Raw genomic sequence first — 24,744 nt, forward strand, 5'->3', positions numbered from 1 at the left:
TCTAAGTAATACCTCATGTTGCTTTATTAAAAAATCATATATAACATTGGTGTATTTTAAATATATTATTACAATATATAAGATACATTAACATTAGCGAAAACAGAAATGTAAAACCATGCAAAGTGTATCAATAGATAGATCTGTTCGAACAATTTACAAAAAATCTGAAAAAAATAATAATTGTAGTCTGCCGCTGAAAATACTCAAATGTTCTGAGTGGCATAAATTTTTAACGCGTGCGTTTTATTTTGTTGATAATATATGTATCATGTATTACATTAAATTCAATATGCCTCAATTTATTTATGGATGTAGCTTTATTGTGCTTTACAACAAAATAGGTAGCAATTAATTGTTTCTAGCTAGTTATCATTGTTATCATCATTTAACTGGAAACTGCACTTACACATTAAAATTATTTAATTTTGTATTATTTATCCAACTAACATTTTTCCTTACACAAATAATAAAATCAAAACACTTGCATCAACAATCGAGTGCACGTGGTAACTCATCAGCTAAGTCTCTATAAATGGAGTTTTAAAAATGTTATGGAAATGTAAATAAAGTGCCAAGTACATTAATTGTATTTCATAAATTTAATATATTCAATACAATTAATAACAAAGATATTACATAGATGGTTTCCTAAAATTAATTCATAGATATCTAATAGTCTTCTAATGAATATCATACCTACTATTAGATATTTATTTTTGCCGTAAAAGAACTCTACGTGATTTGTATTTGATTGGATTTATCACAATAAGATTACATTATATTTTCGTGATTATTATTTCATTCTTCAGAACAAAACAAGGCATTATTTATATAATACTATATTTTCCGTCTTATATTTTGAATTATTTATATGCAATTTTTGTTTAAATTCATTATTTTAATAATTGATAACACTTAATTATTAAAAAAAACAGCTTTTGTTATAGTTAAAACTGTAAAAAAAAACTATTTTATAAAGACAAGAAGAATAGACACGTGGTTTAGAAGAAGGAAAGTTATAGATATGCCTCAGGGGAATTTATACGTTACTTACATATATTTTACCTAACGTAGGTTTACAAATTTGTGTCTCACCTGAAGATCTATTGCTACCGGAACATTATTTTTTAATCCTTCCAATGACATAACTTTATTATATGTTTGTTTATTGTTTAACACAACAAATTCGAATGCAGCCCTTGAAAAAACCTGAGAATCATTCGAAAATTATAAAACCGCTATTGTTTAAAATCACAGTATGGAAAATGTATGTGCTTATTATTTTAATTAATTGGAAATATCGCTTTTATCCACTCCTGGGTTCTGTTACCTAAGTAGATACTAGAATAGTTCATTCCTAATCACCTAATTGCAGAATAAAATACAACAGCCAAGCAAGGAACTTAGTCACAATAATGCTCGTTGCTAGCGTTGCCAGGTCCTCTCACCCGAAGGCCGGACAGACCTGCGAGTTTGGCTGAACATTTTAGTGAAAAAAGTCGGACATCTTGCTTTTTTACGATTTTCAATTTTAATCTAAAATTAAAACAAGTTTTATTTGGCCCGACATTTGGGTAAAAAAGCCGGACAACTTACCTTTCTGAGGATTTTCGGTGCAATCGGTATTAATGTTATAATATGTTAAATCAAGTATTTTAAATATTTAATAAAATTTGAAAAACTTGGGTTTACAAGGCGACAGCGCTCGCGCCCGGCTGCCGGTGCTTGTTCCTTCTCAATTCGGTCTCGATCCGGGCAAATTTTGAAATATAAAAAGCCGGACATGCCGGACGCCGCTTATTTTGGCCGGACAGGCAATCAAAAAGCCTGACCCTGTCCGGCCATATTGTACATTCGATATTAGAATTATTTTGTGCTCTATAGTATTTGATTTGCATTTGTGGTTGTATGTGCTGGTCTGGATTTTAATTACTTCCCGTTTAGAAAAAAAAATTAAGTTTTTCTGAGCTCTTTAGTGTAGATAGAGCGTTAGCTACTATTATGTATTCTGTGGTATAGATAAACCTTAGTAAAAGTACCTATATTATTTTATTATTATTTTTTTTTTGATGTAGAGTTAAAAAAAGATCGATATTTCAGAGTAAACTTTAAAAAAGGTATAACATGGCAGAATGGACGACAAAAAATATAAATATCAAATATCTCGATGTCAGAATCTTGTAATAAGTAGTTATTCTCTCGGACAAAATGCACTTTACGGATGAAGATCAAAGTCACATCAAAACTTAGATAAACTTATTTCTTTCAGTTTCAGAATATTTTAGTTTTTATACAAATAATTAGTTTCAAAACAGATTGGGAAAATTTTATAAAAAATCTTGTTTAGTAGTTTGTACAATAGTTATAATAGGTAGATTGTACAAATCTTCATATTAGAGTAAGGCAAAATAAGTATTTTGACAGCATTTTCGAAATTAACGATAGAATATTTAATAATAATAGGTAAATATGTATACTAAAAAATCCTATACATCTATGTGAACAAAACTAACTACTACTCGTATACATACGACATTTATGTATGAGGCCGTGAGAAGATGAAAAATAAAAGATATTAAATTTCATTATATTATTATCATATTTATTTAGATATTTATCATCCTTGTAAAGAGATGTGTTAAGTTTGTTCTTTCTATGTATGTCTATTGTCTGTCTATTTTACGTAATTAACTCCTAGACGGATGACCCGAAATTGTTTCACTTCATGAAGTGAAACATGTAAATTCAATGCTCTTAAAAATGTTATGTCATTATCGGATTTTTCTAATATAAGTTCAACTTGAAAACTAATAAATATATTGTAGAAATAAAAATAAGTAAAAGAAAGTGATAGACATTTTGCATGATAATTCGTATAACAGTCATTGAGATATACATATACGTATAGTAATATTATCTCAATGATAACAGTGAGGATTATAATAAAGCAAATTAAAAAGGCTAACAAATATACGAAATGCAAAAAAGCAATATATTATGTAAAGAACAATTATCTTGTGTTCATTATTTAATGACAAAGAAAAACATAACCTTCAATACTCGAGGGAAACTGGACGGGAACAAACAGTCATTGTTTGCGAGGCTCCAAGTAAAACGCTCAGGAAAACTCCTTATAAAGAAAAATCAAATGTTTGTATAGTGAGTATACCTAAATGTCAATTTTGTAGTTGAATCTATTTCAAATGAATCATCTTTTAAATCTAAATTATGTAGTTGCTATTGTTAAATATTGCAATCACCTAAAGTAGGAAAAGTATGTAGTAGTAGTAGGATTCGTTCATCATCATCATCAGCAAAAATCTCGACTATCAGCTAAGTCCGGAGAATGAAAGTAACACCAAAGATCAGTTCATTTATTCCATAAGGATATTGTCCTTTACTAACATGACCAATAAATATAATTTGTCCGTTGCTTTAGATTATATATATGTATTATGTATTATGTTTTCCCTCCTCTTAATTAATTAAATTTTATATCCTCCCGTTACACCAAGTTTGGTTCGCCCCAGCTTTGGCACGGATGTTACACATATAGCCTCTAGCAATCAGGAAGATATGCGAGATTCAAACAAACAAACAAAATAAGAGAAGATAAACACAAAACCATTTTTAAATATTAAATAACATTTTAGGAGAATACATTGAATAGCGTCTTAAAATATATTCTATGGAGTTTATGAGCATTCATGCTTTCCTCCAAGATTGCTATTTATATCTTGCAGGAGAAATAATATTTATCCAAACTCACTTTAAACTTTGATATATTAGTACTGTATATTCTTTGTTAGAACATAACATGATAATATCTTAAATTTAACTTGTTTAAATCACAAACAATTGAAGTTTTAAATTCTAAAACCAAAGGAAAGTTACAAATCCCATCCCAATTCATTAATAAAACGCATAGGAGTATTGTGGTCGTGACCCTATTTCGACAGAGTTCATTCACTTTTGAATTAGGGTCTAGGAATTTTGGATGTATATTTTCTGAAGTATAAGATGTACAACAGCATTTAGTTTGTTATTCGCAGAAGACTTTTCCATTTAATTTTATTTATTTATTCATTGATTCATTTATTAGATTACTTTCTTGATGAAAACGAGATCAGAAATTATTATTATACAGCTAAGTACTAATAATTAGATCTAAGTTTGCTAAATTTTCAGTAGTCCGACTTGCCGCCCACCCGTTGTATTTATTTATTAATATACATAGGTAACTTAGTTACATTCTTGATATTATTGAGTTTTGCTACAGATTATTTTCGTTTTAAGCAATAATTTATAAAAATATCAATTAAGTACGTTCTCCTTCACCAATCAAGAAAAATATTTTTGTGGTCTGGATCTACATTCTTTATTAGTATTTCGACATTTCGACATTTGTTAGTAAGTCGTTAAGCTGTAGGCATGTCTTTATCGATTGGCCACTCAATTCCCGTCTCCCGATGTATATCAGAAAAATCCGGTCAAGTGCGAGCAGGACCCGCACCAAAGGTTCCGCACAAACCTGTTTTTTTACGTATAAAATGTTTTTAAGTATATTATGTAGACGTAAAAGTACCCGAATAAAATTAAAATATATATAATTCTTACGATACTCCCAGATTGTCGACGTGTGTTATAGAGGAGGCTGAACTTTTCTTGGAATATTCTTTACAAAGCATACTTTATTAATTTTCACATACTAGTAAGTCCTAAATTAATTTGATAAACTCTTTTATTTCAAATAATAAATGTAGTTTTAAATTATTTGTCTTTATTTTGACTACGAAAATATTTGCTTATAGTTTAGTCACACATTTCATATTTTCATATCAAACAAGCTGACGCCATAATCCGTTTCACTCACCCAAACAATAATAAATCACACTTCTTCATTATCTAGGCTTGCCTAGAGAACCTTGGATTGTCGATAATAATTTATTGACGAAGTGATAATAGAATACCTAATGAACGTCAAAATAAATCGGGCATGGTGAATCATAACAAGGCATGGTTATCAAAATATTATAATCTGTACTAACAGGTATATTAATAAAATAAACCTGAAGAGTTTGTGTGTTTGATTGAACGTGCTAAGGATATATTTAACCGTTTATTGCACCACATCATTTAACATTACAGTACATACACTATAATATAGTTATTAGTTGTATAGATCCGAGGTAAAGTACACAAGGTGACCTTATCGCTTAAAAGCGATTTCTTCTAGGCCACCTTAGGTAAGGTAAGGATACCTATTAGAGCAATTTTTCAGCGTTAGTACGTGTTAGTACCTACCCACACTTATTTAGGAAGGCTATATAAAATCATGTAGGTACAACGTGGACGAAACAGCAGGGCACAGCTAGTTCTACTATACATAAGATTATCAGACAAACATACAATTTAGGACAAATTATTTGCAAGTAACAACACAAAGTTGTAATAAGCCGTAATAAGTTTTATGAGCCTAATGTGATCATTAGGAAGTAACTATACAAGTCATATCTTATAGGAGTAGAGATTTCAAATTATATACTTATGATATTATATACAATGACAAATGAAAAAGCGACATGTTGTCGAAGCCAACAATTTATTCTTTATTCTCGTACTAAAGTCACGGTTTTTTATTCGTTATTTTTTAAATAATTACTACTAACCATCTGAAAATTTTATGAAAAAATTTTGAGTCGGACGTTACGTTATATAAGAGTTTATATTATAATGATTTAGCAATTGGAAAATATATGTTAACTATATAGATCAAAAATAAAATGAATAATATTTCTTACAGAAAAGCTCCTGTTTGCTCTACATAATATTTCTTTATTTTGTAGAGCAGATAGGAGAGGAGATAGGATTCTAATTATCTCTTGCCGATTTTCAACTTATTTCGCACTAAAAAATAAAGACTTTAAAGTTCATAAATAACTCACTAAATATTAAATTATTTAATACATTTTGCAAAAATAACACAAATGTAATATTGATTAATAATTCAATAACTAAATATATATATATAAATCTCGTGTCACAATGTTTGTTCTCAAAGGACTCCTAAACCACTTAACCGATTATAATAAAATTCGCACACCATGTGTAGTTCAATCCCACTTGAGAGATAGGATAGTTTTAACATGTAGGTACCACGGGCGAAGCCGGGGCGGACCGCTAGTTGAATAATAAATTTATTTAATATTATATTATACTAGCCGCTCCGCGCGGTTTCACCCCCGTGGCTCCTCTCCTGTTGGTCGTAGCGTGATCGTATGTATATAGCCTATAGCCTTCCTCGATAAATGAGCTATCTAACACCGAAAGAATTTTTCAAATCGGACCAGTAGTTCCCGAGATTAGCGCGTTCAAACAAACAAACAAACTCTTCAGCTTTATAATATTAGTATAGATATATTTATTCAATATAATATTAATAACAGGAGACATAAGTCACGATGTATACAATGTACATTATAACTTAATGCAATTTTCATTCTTGTAAGTGTAAAGTAAAGAAAGTGACAGACAAACAGAATCTATTAGGGACTTGAGACATCTTGCAGGAATTGGCTGTGCGACTTGCGAGTGAGAGTTGATGTAATCGTAAAATGTTAATATCAATCTTATCATCACAATAAAAGTGAATGCTAAATAATATCTAGTCGGGAAATTATTTTCTGTACTATCGTTAACATTAAAAATATAAATTTAATTATTTGTAAGCTTTAAAGCTATAAGCTTAAATGGATTTGGATTATAATTTTGAAATTAATATATTATTAAGTATTACTTTACAAATAGCAATTTAAATCTATTGCCATTCTATATTACAGTGTGGAATGATTTAAAAACAATAAACCATTAAAATGATATTAATTGTTTATTGTTTATATTTTCGCCCACGAACCTCTCTACAAATGATACCACATCTACAGTTCGCAGTTCACTATATAGTACCACCGAAGCTTTGATTGTGAAGCTCATATAGCACCAAACCTCACGTGAGGTGTGAAGTGTCCCTTAGGGACTATGGTGTTAAGTGCGTGGGCTGTCGCCGCGCCCCGTCGCCGCGCGCCGATATGACGCATTGTACGATACATAAAAGACTTAACAGTTTCCAAAGATACGTCTTAAGATATATACTCATGTATATGCAAGCCGAAAAGAACGAAAAAGTTAAAATGTTTCGTTCATTGTATAATCATTATTATTCTTCTATACTTATAAGAAAATAGTATCTACTTTAAAATAATTAGATATAGTAAAACTTTGCGTTTATTTCTCAAGATACCTAATAAAAATAGATCTTTTCAATCAACGTTGCCAAAAAGACGGACATCCTCAATTTCTAACGTTTAGTTCTAGATATATTTTATGTATGTAGATTGTAGGTGTAGTAAATATTAACTTTTACTTATTGCAATAATATTAATTATGTATTAAACTGTAGTTTAAATTATAACTAACCAAAAAAAAAAATGGCGGCCATAATATATTTTCGGACAAGTCTATAGAATAATAGAGCATGGTGTAACAATCGCTTATAAGCATAGGTTGGTATAGACTCTATAGTGTTTTGATGGCCCCGACCCCATCCCATCAGTTGGGCACGAAGTAGGCCATATAGCCCAGTCCACCATCGCTCGTCGCGCGCGCTGCCTGTATCGTAATTATTACAAGTGAATTGTCGCCACTCCGACGCCATGACTAATCAACCCCGTATTTTTCCGTGAATTTCACGCGAGCACTACAAGGTTGCCTTGCGCTATATGAAAACGTGCTATTAAAAACTCTATCCACTTTTTCAATAACTACATTGGTGTTTATTTATTTCTTTCTATAGCAACAGCGTCGCAGCTGATCGTTGACGATTTAAAATAATAATAAAACGCGTTAAAGGTATGCCGCTTTTTGATTAATTTATACTAATATGAAACTGTTTCAGTAAAACGAATGTAAATAGTGTTACTAAGAGTGTAACTGTGTAAACGTCATTGTATTGTTATTAACGCAGGTTAGGTAATGATATTATATCGCGGAATTAAATGTTTTTTTTGTGCGATATCATAAACTTTTTAAAACACTTATGAAATGTGTAAAGATAATTAACATTAAATGTATAATAACAAGGTAATATTAATTTAAGACGTTAATAGTGCTCGACCTTGTTAGAATGACATGGTCTAAAGAGTGATATCATCTCTTCTCATACATCTTAAGAATGTTTAGCTATTTTTTAGATGTTTACGACAAATGCTTTAGCATTTAGTTACCTAGACTAGTAGGAACAGGTTATTTCTTAGGAATTTTTTTTTTTCAGTATCATGTAGTGAACGCAACAATGTTTATATTGTAACGACTGTTTATACGATTTATTTAGAATTTAGATTAGTTCAATAGAAGAAATGATGTATCGTTTCTTCATTCATCATTTGTATTGAAAGATCACATTGATATAAATATTTTGACGTCCAACGGAATCTTACGCTATCTAATATAATTTAATCCATACTAATATTATAAATGCGAAAGTAACTCTGTCTGTCTGTCTGTCTGTTACTCAATCACGCCTAAACTACTGAACCAATTTACATGAAATTTGGTATGGACATATTTTGATACCCGAGAAAGGACATAGGCTACTTTTTATTGCGAAATATGTACCACGCGCGAAGCCGGGGCGGACCGCTAGTTTACTATAAGACCATTTTTTGATGTAGAGTCAACAAAATGTAGTTTAGTTGATAGGTACCTATGTACTTAATATGAAAAATGTATCAAAATCTATACTTAATATTGACTTTTAAATGAAGATATTATTTTCATTTTATTATTTTTATTTTTTCAGGTGTCACTTGTTATAGTTTAGAAGAAATATCTTCCAGACAATCTGAATATAAATACGATACATACCTACGCGATGCCGTTCAAAATAAAATAACTTTTAACAAAATTCATAAGAGCTTAATCTTTTCTCGAACTCTACAATAAAATTTTTATACTTAGATAAATATTATGGAGAAAAAATTATATTACCTACATACAAAATTAAATGTAAACGAAACAAATGTACACTAAAGCACAGAAAACATAATGTAAATAAGTAGGTAGGTATCTTTTAAATTTTCTCGCACGGTTAGCGTCTAATGAATTGTTAATACAAGCGTCAATTTATCATGGTAAATGTTAAAAATGCATAGTAAAAGTAGGTTCAACAGTTGAAAAACACCAAATAGTGTTAAAAACAACGAGTCCCGATTTCTCTCTGAGGTTACTACGTGTCAAGGCCACTTTGATATCTTTTCATTTCATCGTTTTTTATTTTCAGTTTTAATGCCTTTATCTAGCAGACACATATTTATAATTTATTAAGGTATGATAATATGATTTCGTAACTCCTAAATATAATACGATTGTGATAATATTAAAGTATTAAAATGCATTTATTAACCAGTCAAAAGTACATAGAGCACGATTTGTAATCACTTGTCTTTCTCACAAATTCCTTCAAAGATTATATGATATATTTAAAAATATGCAATAATTGAAACTATTTTATTTCATTATATACAATATGGCAAATCGTGTTTAAATTTTCTTTAAAAACCAAATTCAAATGCAGCTCTAACAAATACGTAGAACTCTACAAGTATTCAAAGAATCCATTAACATAATATATGAAAGTTTCATTTTATTAAAAGCTTGGTATTTGTAAGAAACGAACTAACGTTATAGATGGTTATAGTTATGTCGTATTACACAATTAAAATACCATAATGTTGTTGCTTTTGTGTGACATAAACATAGCTACGACTTGTGGGAGGTAGATATATTGACATTGTCTTTATGACCTACATTTTTAAGGGGCATTGACCGAAAAACTGCTGTTTACCTCACGGCATGTCTATTTGTACAGAATAGAATCCTGAAGGTTCATTTTATATGTGATTAGATATGTAGGTACTAGGTATGATTTTTATTATATTTTTACAAAGCAATATACTTTATAAAAGGTTAATCGCAAAGCACTAAGCACAATAAGAATAGGTATTGGATGTTATTATGTTCACAACCTTCGCTACCCAATTGTCCGTTTTATGAAAGTATATTGGGTAAAGTTATAGGGTTTCTAAAACCTTAATCTAATAATCAAACCTCGTTTATAATTCATGTAAGGTTGTATGAGTAACGCTTTTTTAATGATGATATTCACAGCTCTACCTGTAGGTATGTTCTTTACGCTATAGACGCGACTTTATTTTATTGATCATAATATAAGACTTTGTCGATTATAAACAGACTAGATTTCCTCCCGCGGCTTCGCCCGCGTTTTCAAAGGAAAACCCGCATAGTTCCTGTTCCCGTGGGATTTCCGGGATAAAACCTATCCTATGTGTTAATCCAAGTTACCCTCTATATGTGTGCTAAATTTCATTGTAATCGATTCAGAAGTTTTTACTTGAAAGAGTAACAAACATCCATACATCCATACATCCATACAAACTTTCGCCTTTATAATACTTAGTATTAAGATTCTTCAGGGCCTGTGGGCAAATTTTTATGAAGTACCTAGCCAAGTAAAAATTTACATTATACTGGATAATAAACACAAAGGTTGATAAAAATTTTCCTTTGATTTACGAAAAAGTTTTACTTATTGTATATTTCTGAGCACGCGCCTCGTCGTATTACATGCAGGTAAGATTAGAAAATTTCTTAATCAAGGTTTTAATTTTATTATTTCAAAACAAACATCGATTTGTATATGTATATATATTGGCGCAGCGACTCCATTCCTTTTGTCAACAAGATTATCATAAGTCATATTTACAACAGATAAATAGGTATGAAGATAATGGAGAATTGGGTGACGGTATTCTGAACACGTATGGAAAACAAATATGTATTTCCTTCCTGAGTAATTCAATGAATAACATATTTTATCAATTTTCAAGATAATCGTTACCAACTAGTGGATTATGGAGTCACCTGTTACATTAATCTAGTTCAGAAATGAGTCAGACATGGTCATGACTCATGAATCCAAAATACCAAAAAGAAAAAACCTATTGTAAGAACTTGGTACGATAAACGTTTATTTCAAACGCATCCACGTAGGTACATTTTGAACCAGAAAGTAATTTGGAAAGCGTTAAATATCTTTTTAATTGATTCACAATCCGTATTTATTTTCGCTATAGCGTACATACTTGCAGAAGAATATTTCTCAGGTATAATGTAACATTAAATTAGAAATCCGATAACGAAATCATTATTTCTTTCGACTCACTATTTTTAAAACATTATCAGTATCTATCATCTGAAGCTAATAATAGAGTCTAAATGACTCATTCACTTCAAAAAAATACGTGTACCTAATCACATCAGTATGACGATCACTTTTTCGATGAAGAAAATTCTGGAAAAAATTGTACAATTAACGTGGCTGCTATGAGACTTGGATTCTCTGTATATTTCTTTAGCAAGTGAAAGAAAGCATGTTTTTTTGTAATAGAACTATTTCATATTCATATCAATCAAAATAATAATTATAATTTATCACTTTTATCATTATTATTTGTATAATTAACAAGCGAAATTGTCTATTAAAAAAATAAAAATCTTATCTGAATCAGACGAATTATTCGTCTATTACATAATTAAAACGCGATAAGGATGATTCATAATGTTGTTGTAATTAATTAATGTTTATTTACATAATATTTTACTATGAAAGAACGTCAAGTCGAGGGAAGGTCCGTCTACCAAGCAGAGATAACTTTTAGCTTTCTATTTAATTGTTTTTACTGTAATTTTAATAATTATTAATGTATGCAAATGTTAAAAAAAAGGACTAATTACTCAGATATTTACCTCGGTCCTACTAAATGAGAAAAACGTATGGTAACTGTGGAGTTTCGTTCAAAATGTCCTTGATATTGACTGGGCACAGCAATCGTATCTTGTCTTTTCCAAGGAATTTATATTAGCTTCCAAAAATTCAATGTTTATGATGATTGCGATTCTCTTTGAGATGTATCTATTCAGTCTATTTCTTTATACTTACCGATACTATTGAGGTAAAGCAATAGAGGCTGCAGGGCAGGTACAAATGATTTCATTAAATGCCAACATGATTAAATTTGTCAGTCACAGTTACGTCACTTACATAATTTAAATGATGAGTAATACCGCTCCTATTCAATATGAATGTAATACAACTATTACTTTATATGAAACGACAAGGAAGTAAGGATATTATAGTGTACTAAACCAAGGAAAATGTTTACAATAAGAGGAAAATCTGTCTTGTATAATTTCAATAAGACTAGGCACTAGGCAGGCAGTATACTCGTACCTATTCTCATTTAATTTACCGTATGAATCAAAAATTAACAGACATTGCTTCTAATAGTAGGTACAAAAATAGGTGCTTGAAATACCTAAATAATTATCACACGCGTTCATTTAGATAATTACTTAGGTACTGAAAAATTTTCATTCCAACGCTACGATATCACATACAATTTACAGACCCATTCGTCATTGTTTCAGAATTGATAAGCGTGTGTCGCTGATTCTAACGTGTTATTAATTTATTCAACAGGATGCCACCAGCGCTGCAAAACGTGAAAATGTTTAACTCGGACTCGCGGTGTGACATCGCACTGCTTTCCGACTTCAATAGTGATGAGTGCAGCAAACCTCTTAACAATAATACAGTTAAACAAAGTGAAAGTGATAGTGTTAGTGAAAAAAGTGAAGACTTTGACTTGGATAAATATGAAGCCATGGAGTTTAAGGCACAAATACGATGGCCCGATTTAGTTGTACAGATTTCTTTACACTTAGTATCTATATACGGATTGTACCTGATATTAACAAACCAAGTGAAGTTCTTCACGATACTTTTTGGTGAGTATTTTAAATTAATTACATAAACGTTCATTTTTTATCTTTATTTATAATATTATGTAAGTACATATAATAAATTATTACATTCTCTCACTTCCAAATTCATTTTTTGGTAGGTATGTCTCTTTTATGTTATTGCATCTATTCACCTAGGTATTAATTTTTGGAAGGAATTGTTTCAGGGCTTTTTTTCAAATAATAAATTAAAACTAGTCAGTTTCTTGAGTATGTAGGTAGCCTTATCAAAAACGATATTGCACATGTCGCGTGAACAATTGTTGTTAGCGTAAATTAGCGTATGCTATTCAGACAGGGTCTGCTTATTCAAAAATATCCAATTAGCAAGTTTTTTTGAAATCATAACTTAACACTCACCATCATATTCATAATTATATTTATAATATTGATATCAATTCTTAAGTTTTCCCATTAATGCTTATTATTATTAATGTGTTAATTTTTCCTTACTAGTAGGTACGTTAAATGAAATATTTTCCTCATAATTGTGTAAAAGTTAAAATTCAATTAATGTACTTTGTAAGTAGGTTGTAAATTGTAAAGAAACGAGTTTAATAAAAAGGACAATATCATATCCATACATCTATGGATCATTTCAAAGGAAGGAAGAAATAATAAACAAAACAACCATATTGTAAAGCCAAAAATGAAATGCTCAATATAATCACGAAGATTTATAAATAAACGAATTGAGTCAGCGTGTATTCTCAAACTAGGTAAATGGAATGTTATATATGTGAGCAGTGCGATTGTATTTTTTTTTAATGATAGAACGGGCAACCGAGCTGTTGTTTCGTCTGATCACAGACGTATAGTCTGATGGTAAGCAATAACCACAGACCATAAACATTCGCAGAATTAAAGCTGCTGTAGATCCGTTGCTAGCTTTTATTCATAGTAGGTAAATACACATACACACTAATAATATGAAGATGAAGAATTAGTTTGTTTGAACGCGCTGATCTCTGGAACTTCAGAACCGATTTCAATTTTTTTTACCATTTGACAGGAAGTGTAATAGACATATTATGCAGTTATGTACCACGGACGAAGCTGGGGCGGACCGCTAGTAGGGTATAAAGTTGCGAGCTAACCCAATTCATGCCAATGCGTGCTCCTTATTCAAGAAATGAATCAAGATTCAAATTAATATTTCCTTGAGATTTAAATGCTATTCCTGCTCTTTGCAATGTTTATTTAGACCATAATGATTTATTGCTTCGTTCCGCTGAGATAATTACGCTTCAATATCCATAAAAGTCACTGTGATAGCTAAAATTCACAGCACTTGGTGCTTAGTATCGCTAAACGCCATTTTAATTCATGCATTTTTAACACTAGGAATACTATAAATAGGAAAAATTTGATACCTATAGGAAAATATTTGTAATAATAATAAAACAAATGGAAGAAATAATAAATATTGACTTATGATACTGACCATTCTCTACCCTTTCTCGTGGTATAACATACTTTTAAATAAAACATATAAAGCACCAAATTGTAACAGTAAAGTGGGTCACTTATAAGGAAACAGGAAGAATAAAATCAAAATCATACAACCGATTACAAGGTCCATGGTTATAGGATAATTTACCTACACATTGGGGCATCAATATATAAAGTGGGCTTAAACGTAAAACGACAGACTGAATTATTATAAAAAAAACGTAATTATTAATTTCTAACTAATTATCTTTGATTCTTCAAAATGTTTTTATATACTTTTATTAATTTATCAATCCGCATTAAAATTTTCATGGAAATAGTTTTAATATCCCTTTATCAGTTATGGTATCTAAGATATAGTAAACACGCAATAATATAGGTTTACCAGTTTTCAAGTTTGGTTTAGGTTTTAAGTACTAATTATTAGTACCTAGGCACTAATCACTCATCATTCTAGATCTGTAGATTAAATTGATCTCGTATTTCTCTATCTATGTTTATCTGTATAAGTTAGATCAGTATAAAATAGAAGCATCGTTTATTCAACAGATAATTGTATTTATCCTCCTCCCATTATATCTGAATTCCCTAAGAATTTTCCTTCAGATTTCCCCAAAAGAGTTTTGTAAAACAACCGGAAAGTTCAAAATTAGGATACAAGGAAGGATGCTGATACCGAATACTTGTGGGCACAGAGCAAGTATAATGGTACTTGTGGATTAAATCCCTCTTTGGATGTTTTTTGTAGTTATCTGTAGAATCACACTCTCTCAAGCTCCTTGATAGTGGTCATTGATATAATTATTTTTATATTTTGGGTAAAATATAAGCCATATGAAAATATAAAAAATTTACGTGTTTTTAGACTTAATATAAACTAAAATGAATGAAAGAGAAATATATAATTTTGAACCAGTGTTGAGTACCTCCTTCAACACAAATTTGCAAACTCATAACTTTCCTCATATTATATTTTCATAGTAGTGAGCGACGATGTCGTTATACTCGTAAATAGATATGAGAACTGTTCTTCTGCAAATTTACAGAAACGTGTTTGAATTGACAAAATCGTATTGAGAAGAAGCACGAGCCACGCATATTGTAAAAGACTCGCATTCTTCATTTATTTGAAATTCTAGAGAAATTCGTTTAAGGACGTTTATCAAGAACAATGCTATTTTAACTTTTATTAAGAAAAACAAAACAAATTTCAAAGTGTGCAGCCATGTGGAATGATAATATTATGTTATACGATTATATTAAGCTTTCAGAATAGCAGTAGCAGTAAGGTAAATTTGATTGAGACAGATTGAATGTCAGTTTGCTAGTCTTCTCTTTTTTATATATAAAAATGAATCGCAAAATGTGTTGGTAAGCGCATAACTCGAGAACGGCTGAACCGATTTCGATAATTCTTTTTTTATTATATTCCTTGAAGTACGAGGATGGTTCTTATGTAGAGAAAACGTAAATATTATGTACCACGGGCGAAGCCGGGGCGGACCGCTAGTTTTTTATAAAAATATACATTAGTACCTAGGTATTATTAGTTCTAACTACCTATTATGCGTAAAATATTCTATACTTATTATAATTTATTAATTTGAAATACTTTAATCATCTATTTTCATTGCAGTTCTTGGTACAATCTACACATCTGGTTTCGGAATCACTGCAGGCGTGCACAGGCTATGGTCACATAGAGCGTATAAGGCGAAGCTGCCGTTGAGAATTCTACTTGCATTTCTTTTCACTATAACTGGTCAAGTAAGTATGCAATATATCACCTTTATCATTATGTCGGTCTAAGATAAATTTCTCTAATTTTTGTTTTATTTTATTGCATTTTAATAAAAGTGTTAAGTTTTAACCTCGACTTTAAGACGTTTTTTTTCTATTGAAAATGACAAGAGAACATAAATCTCGAGTAGAGTTGTATCCTACTCATTTCCATAACCTAAGTGTCGAAAGTAAATATATTATTTTGTTATAGAAAATGGGCTTTCAGTATGTAAGACTTACAGCGTATCTATAAGGTAAATAGCGTTTAGCCATTCTATAATCTTACTAAAATGTGCGCAACGTGCTAAAACGCATACTCTTCAAAGTTTACTGAAGACGTTCAGCGCTTGTTTACGTAAAGCCACAAAACACAATTCACAAAATTTAGCCCTTATTGGAATACTAACACTTAGTACTATTAATAGCCCTCAAAACTATAACTTAAATCCAGCTCACTTGAGTAAGCGATGGTTTTCAAAATATCTTATTAGGTTAATCCTTAGCCGTCTAGTAACACCGAATGCTCCACATGTTCCTAAACACACAAAGATAGCGTGTTCAAATACTGTCTGCATAATATTGTACATATTAATATGAGTTTCAATTTAGAGTGCACGTGAGTAAATGTCTTCTGTTTAAGTTACATGAGCTCTATAATCTCACTAACTTTTGAATATAATATGGAACATGTTACGTTTTATGGTACATAATATATTTAAATATATCAATATTTTTTTTATTTATTTGCTGCTTTTGCTTTATTCGGAATAATAAAGTTTCCGCGGTATATTTACATGAGTGAAAACGGTTAAAAGTATTTAAATAAGATAATTGTATTTAACTAGGACAGCATTAACATTAAATTTTGAAAGCCTATCGTGTCGATGTTTTGTGTAAATACAACTAAATTCTTACTCAGTTCTTATAAATTTCCTAAAGGTATATTAACAACTTTAAGGAAAATGATCGTTATCTCCGCTTAAAACAATTCTCAGTCATGATTTACTTTTAAAGACAGTAATAATATAATATGACTAGTCATTGAAATAAATGAATTGTTGTGCAATAATATAAATGCACACACAAAACAATTGCTCGGAATTTAAGCTGAATAGAAGCGGGCTGAGTTTTATTACCATAAAATAGAGTCAACTGGACTAGTTGACCCCTTTTTATACTTTGGAGATATTAAAAATTGTTATGACAATTTTACGATGAATGTGTTTGTTCAGGTGGCCTTTATCGCGATATGGTACTTGCTTCTTTATCATACAAATAGAAATGTATATTCAATCGCATTCTCTGAAACAAGAGTAGTAGCAATAATATGTAGATTGTGTCTTTGAGGCAATATTTCAGAAAGCCTGATCTATTAAAGCTAATTGTTATTGAAGAAAAGTACCTAGTGTCAAAACTCGACAAAAACAATATTGTGTGTACAGATCAAATTAAAAAAAAACAAGACTTATTCAAAAGCTAAAATTCAAGTTTATCTCCAAGTAATTTATTACATTTTTGAATGTAGATATCTATAATACATATCTAATATTTGTACTTCCTGAAGTCCCATGTCCAATTAACAGACGAGCAGATAATAAGCCTGGCTTGACCACTTGAGACGTAACCTTCTCGTAATAACATATTATTATTAAATCTACTATTAAAACTATTAGAGACATCTCGTCGTCATGCAAAGAAATCTTCTTATATATAAAAATGAATCGCAAAATGTGTTGGTAAGCGCATAACTCGGGAACGGCTGAACAGATTTCGATAATTCTTTTTTTATTATATTCCTTGAAGTACGAGGATGGTTATTATGTAGAGAAAACGTAAACATGTACCACGGGCGAAGCCGGGGCGGACCGCTAGTAGGCAATAAATGTTCCACTCAAACTCAAATATCAAATCCATTATGTCTACAAAAATAAGGAGGATCGATATTGAACTGAAAAGTGCAGTTTTGAACTTTAAATGTCAGCTTAGACATAAAGACTAATGCATTTTTTTTGCACCCGCTGGTAAATGTGGTTCATAAGGTAGTTCTGCTCGTTACTGCAGCTACTTACTAATTAAATAGTAGTACCTATAATCATTTTCCTTACTACTTTAGTGACACAAATTATTAATGAAATTTAGAGAGGACAATAATTTTTTACCTTATGTTATTTTTGCCACTTTTCTAAGGTGAATCGAACTAATCTATACTATATACTATGTATAATATTATAAAGCTGAAGAGTTTGTTTGTTTGTTTGTTTGAACGCACCAATCTCAGGAACTACTGGTCCAATTTAAAAAATTCTATCGGTGTTTGATAACCCATTTATCGAGGAAGGTTATAGGCTATATATCATCACCCTAAGACCAACAAGAGCGGAGCAATGCGGGTGAAACCGCGCGGCACAGCTAGTTACCAATATAAGGATTTGAACAACATCATAGTCACCATCATCAACACTTTTATACGGTATATCGAAGTGTTTATTACCTGTAAATTTGTTTTCATAACATAATCTCAATAAGCATTCACAACTTCATTCACCAGTACCTAACCAATAAACTTGGAGGATTTTTAAAATGACATAATACTCTATAATAGGTATAAAGCTCTATTACAGTAATCGTTGTGTGCACAGCGATTTTTCCGTAACTATTGCAGATATCAAATAAACTTTAAACTTGTATTAAAAGTACCTACTTAACCTAACGATTAAAATAACAATAATCACTTTTTTTAAATAAAACGAGAAATATCCAAAAAATTTACAACAAACGCTCCCATACATTTAGTATGAAATATGATTATTCCAAACAATTAATATGAAATATTTTTCTTTTTTATTGGATTTTGTACTTTAATTACTTCGCAAATTTTAATGAAAGTTTATTTAGAAACTGTAAATAGATCTCGATATGGAATACAATGGTATTTCAAAACGAGGATGTCATTTCGAACATTTGCAAAAACAAAATATGTATATGGGAAATAAAATGTATGGGAGCGTTTCATGTAACATTTTTGGGTTTTTCTCGTTTTATTTTTAAAAAGTTATTATCACAGTTGACAGATATATACTACGTACATATATATTGTGTTATTATTGTCATTTTACTCATTAAGTAGGTAGGTGTAGTACTTTCAATATCAGTTTAAAGTTTTTTGATATCTGTAATAGTTATCTACGGAATAATCGTCTGATCACACCTGGTTTATTTTATACTAGCGGTCCGCCCCGGCTTCGCCCGTGGTACATATATTTACGTTTTCTCTACATAAAAACCATCCTCTTCAACCATCCTCTACATAAAATCCATCATTACTTCAAGGAATATAATAAAAAAAGAATTATCGAATTCGGTTCAGCCGTTCTCGAGTTATGCGCTTACCAACACATTTTGCGATTCATTTTTATATATAAAAGATTAGTATTCCAGATCATTTCAGACGAAACCAGGGCGAATAGCTAGAAACTTCTCAAAAAAGTAATTGATAGATTGTTAAAACTTTTATGAAATTAATTACTACGTTGCGTTGGAAGAAAAGTAATTAAAAAGGTAGATAAAATAAAAGTAAATTCAATAAAATTATATTCTAAGTTCTAACAACGAAGAGTTAAAATCGTTTAGATAAAATTTAGCAGTATTTTTTTTTAACTCAACCTCAAACTAAAAAATAAAACTAAGTAGGTATATATATATATTTTTTTATATAAATAGATAAAATAGAAAATCCTTTTGACTTTCAAGTTTGTTTCATAGCAGCTTTTTAGATACGTTTTTTAAAGTGGGTACCTACTTTACTTCAGTCTGTAACTACATTAAAATATTGTAACTTACATGTGTACTTTGTAAAAAATGAATTATTATTATTATTAAAAGGGTTTTAAAAAAGTCAAATTAAAATTGAATGAAATTTGAACGCAAAGGACTCAAAACTGTATTTTCACAATTTCTCTTTGTATTATGAATACATTAGATATTTCAAATTGCACAACGGATCGAGTGGTTCCTGAATTTTTTAATTGTTAAATTTTCTACAAAGCATGCGAATTGCGAAGCCGCGTGTGGAATGCTCGTTATTTATTACATAGTCACTGGACGGTGGTAAATTTTGCTTTTGGAAAGCCTAATTTTCACTGCGTACCTAATGTTGTTAATTAGATCGCTTAAAGTCTAGCATGTTGGGACAGCTAAAATCACATGCTATAGTAGCAAAATACGGATACTTAATTATTATTCTATATGCCAATTAGAGCGCAATTATAGCAACAAAACCTCAATAATTATGGGAACAAAACCTCTATTGAATACAATACATATTAATTAACACAATAATCTATTTCTGTTTTGTCCCTTATTTTGACTGTTAGAAACAAAATTTTCATTATTAAACCTTGTGCAGGAACAATGAATCAGTTTTTATAGGTAAAAGTCAATTAAACATACAACTAACGAGTTAATCTTTAAAATTTAGTATATAAATTGTACCTTTTTTTAAGTGGGGAAATCTTGCATAGATACCCACGGCCCCCGAAGAAGGAGCCGTGGGTTATGACTTATGTCGGATTCTTACCGACTAAAACCCCACTGTGTTCCGTGACCGCGGGTATTGGTTGGAATTCTTCCGCTTATAAATTGTACCTGCGTTGTTGTTGTGTTGTTATGTTCGTCTGTAGGTACTGCGTACTGATTCAATTTGAACGTTTTTTTGACAATATTTGTGATTTAACAAAACTTGGTAAAACACACACTTTTGAATTTTACCTTATTCCTCATTCATAACCAAAGCTAATGAATTTTTTTTTTATTTCAGAGAGACATATACACTTGGGCCCTGGACCATAGAGTACACCACAAGTATACAGAAACGGTAGCCGACCCACACGACGTCAGACGAGGATTTTGGTTTGCCCACGTCGGTTGGCTTGTACTCACACCGCATCCAGCCGTTGAGAATAGAAGGAAAGCTCTTGAAAAGACATCTGCGGATCTCATAGCGGACCCCGTTGTTAGATTGCAGAAAATGTAAGATTTAGGCGAATAATTTAGGGTTTCCAAATGCATTGAATGGTTTGCCAAATATATTTTGCTATTTAAGTGTTAATTGCTCATAAATATTATTGTACCATTAAAAATGATGATGGCGTTATGTAGATTCTCTAATAACTTGTTATAATGTTCTCATGCTGCTATAGTACTTTTAATGATGACAATAATGAAAAAAAAAACATATACAATATTAAGTTATTGTATGTAAAATATGAATTAACAATTGGTTAATTGCTATGGTTAATTGGTTATGTTGTCTTAATATGAAATGCAAGCAAATTATTAATAGTAATTAAAATAATATAATTTGTTTCAAAATGTCAAAGGACTGGGTTAATTATTTGATGAATTCCAATTATCATCAAATAATGAAACCTTTGTTTTCGATGATAAATAAATCAGAAGTTATGTAATTTCATAAATACGTAGTAGGTATACTACATAATACATAATATAGACTTTATGACCGCTGTTAATTTGATTATTTATTATCGTTTTATATTTCCAATAACATGCTCTATATTGAGTTATTTTCAAAGCTCTGCTATCTATATGCAATATAGATTAGTTACTTACATGAAATTTTATAACATGATACATTTATATAATTTTAGAATGATTGTATATCATAATGTATGTTTATAAATATTATTTATAAACATACATACTTGCACAAATAAAGTTTAGAAATGGTGGTCACGTCTCCCCGTGACCACCGTGACAAGTGTGCGAATCGTCGGGAAAATAATCTATAGGTAATACTAATATTATAAAGCTGAAGAGTTTGTTTGTTTGTTTGAGCTAATCTTAGGAACTACAGGTATGGGCCAATTTGAAAAAATCTTTCGGTGTTAGTGTTAGATAGCCAATTTATCGAGGAAGGCCATAGGCTATATATCATCACGCTAAGACCAACAGGAGCGGAGCCACGCGGGTAAAACCGTGAAGCACAGCTAGTATAATTAATAAATCGCGTTTAAAATCAGTTAAAATCTTTAATTTCTAAATGTATAATACTCACGTAAAATCCAACACTAGAATATACAAATAAAGTTTAACGATTTACGTGTTTTTTCTTTACAGATTATTTATTCCACTGTTCTCAATCCTTAACATCATACTTCCACTGTGTATTCCTATTTACTTCTGGCACGAGGATTGGATCACCAGTTTTGCTGTGAGCTTCGTGTTAAGGTTCACTATAACCTTGAATATAGCCTTCTGTGTTAATAGTTTTGCTCACTTATGGGGTAATAAGCCGTACGACAGGTAAGTTTCAATATCTTCATAATAAATTGTTTTTTGTGCTAAATATATAAATTAAAGTAATTCTTGATTGGTTTGATGCAAAGGTCATTTCGATTTCAGTTTACTCTTCGTATACTTATTAAAAACGTGGAAGATATTAATAATGTACACATAGTAAATTAAGTATGTACTTAAAAGGAGGTTAATATTAATGAACCCCTATTTATGAGTATTAATTCTATTACTATTATAATTCGAGTGATTACAAAAAAAAAACAAATCTACGCAACGTTGATATCGTGATAAGAACAATAATTTTCACTTTTTCGTTGATAGGTTTATAAAATCGGTGGAAAGCCAGCTCGTGAGTCTTGCAGCGTTAGGCGAAGGCTGGCACAACTACCACCACGTCTTCCCCTGGGACTACAGAACATCTGAACTCGGCAGGATCAACATATCCACGAATTTCATCGACTTCTTTGCGAAAATTGGATGGGCGTATGATTGTGAGTCTTGAAATACAATATTATCAATTGTACAGTTTTAATATAAAAGTAAAAATAACAAGGGTCTAAGAATTCATTTTTGACCGCTTCCTTGGTACAGTGGTTGACGCGTGAGCGTAACACCAAGGGTTCCTGGGTTCGATTCCCGGTGGAGACGAAGAAAAAAAATGTCTCGGTCTGGTAGGACACAGAAGGCTGATCACCTACTTGTCCATAAAGAAAATCGATCATTAAACAGATGTATAATGCATCTGCCCCTTACCCCACTAGGGGACATGGGACTTCACTTTTTTACTACTTCATGTTTCTGATGACCTGTCCTTTATTATATTCCTTATTACTTGATCCCATACAAAATCCAATAAAAGCACTTCGTGCGTTACAAATTGAGTCCACGTTATCGCGATATACCTATTCGTCGCCAATACAAATTCTCATTGCTTATACCGCGTTTACTATTTTTTTTTTATTTATTAAAACTAAGTTATGTTTTAATTAAGTATCTTCATCAAAATTGTAAGATGCTTGAGAGTTGAGAGTAAGGGTACGAACCCAATAGATGACAACATTTTGTTAATATTCTATACCAAACATGCAACAAATATTCTTGTTTAAAATTAAAGAAACAACAACGGAAGATCACACATTATTTAACACAACAAAGAAATTAAATAAAAAGCATATTTATCTCTCTGATGACTTCATTATTTAAGCAAATTTCTGTACATTTCAGTAAAAGCAGCTACAACGGATATGATCAAGAGGAGAGCGGACCGTAGCGGCGATGGTACTTATCATCCTGACGAAGAGCCTTACCCTAATCATAATATTGACCATCATTCCGATTAACTTTTATTTACTTAGTTAAATAATAATATTATATAGATTTATATTTTTTTATAATTATTAATTTATTAAACATTATTTTTAAATTACCAAATTCTATCAATGTTTTCCATTAGTTTTTGATGTTAACCTTATTTTGCAATTACTCTAAATTATAAAGTTTTATGCTGCTTGATATTGAATTAAAATTTAAAATGTGTACCTAATTTGATGTAGACTACGTTTACGATGTTTTTTTATAATTATTAAATAAATTTACTTAACTTTTGAGAAAAGCCAACATTAATAAGATCTGTATTTGAATTGTCTTGGTTATTATCTGTAATTACGAGTAGGCCGTAGTAGAAAATAAACCAAAACAGGACTTAAAATATCAAGATTTGATTATAATGAAAAGCTCTTTGAATTCAATAAAAACAGATAGCATAAATAGATATTATTATTACTTTCTTAGAAGTCCATCTAAGGTCGTTTATTTCAAATACATATTATATAATAGAATATTTTCATATTATTTTGTCTATTTATAGCTATGTATATCTAAACAGGTTTCTAAAATTGACTTGAACAACAAGTGCTCACCATCCAGTAGATATCTTCCATTCCATTTTGACAGATTAGCTGTTATTCTTTAAGAGGGGATCATACAAAGCGAGCAACTTGCGAAGCATTTTACTCACGAGGCTCGCCTTGCTCGGTATGTCTGGACGTTGGTTGGCTGAAGAAAGCGCGTGTGCCGCATTGAGATAATATTACTACGTATGGAGGAGACACCACGAACAAAATCTGTGCGCCATTTTTTTGCTCTAACTAGGTTTTAAAAATTATTATCTAGTTAGGTACTTACCGATAAAAGTTATTCCTTTGCACTTTTCCGTATTATTTGTATTATTTGTGCAATATCGTTTCATACACGAAG

The 24,744-nt window shown here is 30.6% G+C and overlaps 1 protein-coding gene across 1 annotated transcript; it reads left to right on the forward strand.

Moving 5' to 3' along the window:
• Window positions 1–7,629: 7,629 nt before the first annotated feature.
• Window positions 7,630–23,980, forward strand: LOC149908885 ((11Z)-hexadec-11-enoyl-CoA conjugase-like). Its single transcript, XM_090120467.1, has 7 exons — window positions 7,630–7,908; window positions 12,617–12,924; window positions 16,028–16,158; window positions 20,990–21,201; window positions 22,309–22,494; window positions 22,810–22,979; window positions 23,713–23,980. The coding sequence occupies exons 2-7, from the start codon at window positions 12,618–12,620 to the stop codon at window positions 23,826–23,828; spliced, it is 1,122 nt and encodes a 373-aa protein (XP_089976593.1). The 5' UTR covers window positions 7,630–7,908; window position 12,617; the 3' UTR covers window positions 23,829–23,980.
• The last annotated feature ends 764 nt before the right edge of the window (window positions 23,981–24,744 follow it).

This window comes from Colias eurytheme, chromosome 4 (assembly GCF_061535395.1).
Source record: "Colias eurytheme isolate Ceu_HAF_F1 chromosome 4, ilColEury1 Martin Lab GWU primary, whole genome shotgun sequence".
In the NCBI taxonomy this organism is placed as follows: Eukaryota; Metazoa; Arthropoda; class Insecta; order Lepidoptera; family Pieridae; genus Colias; species Colias eurytheme.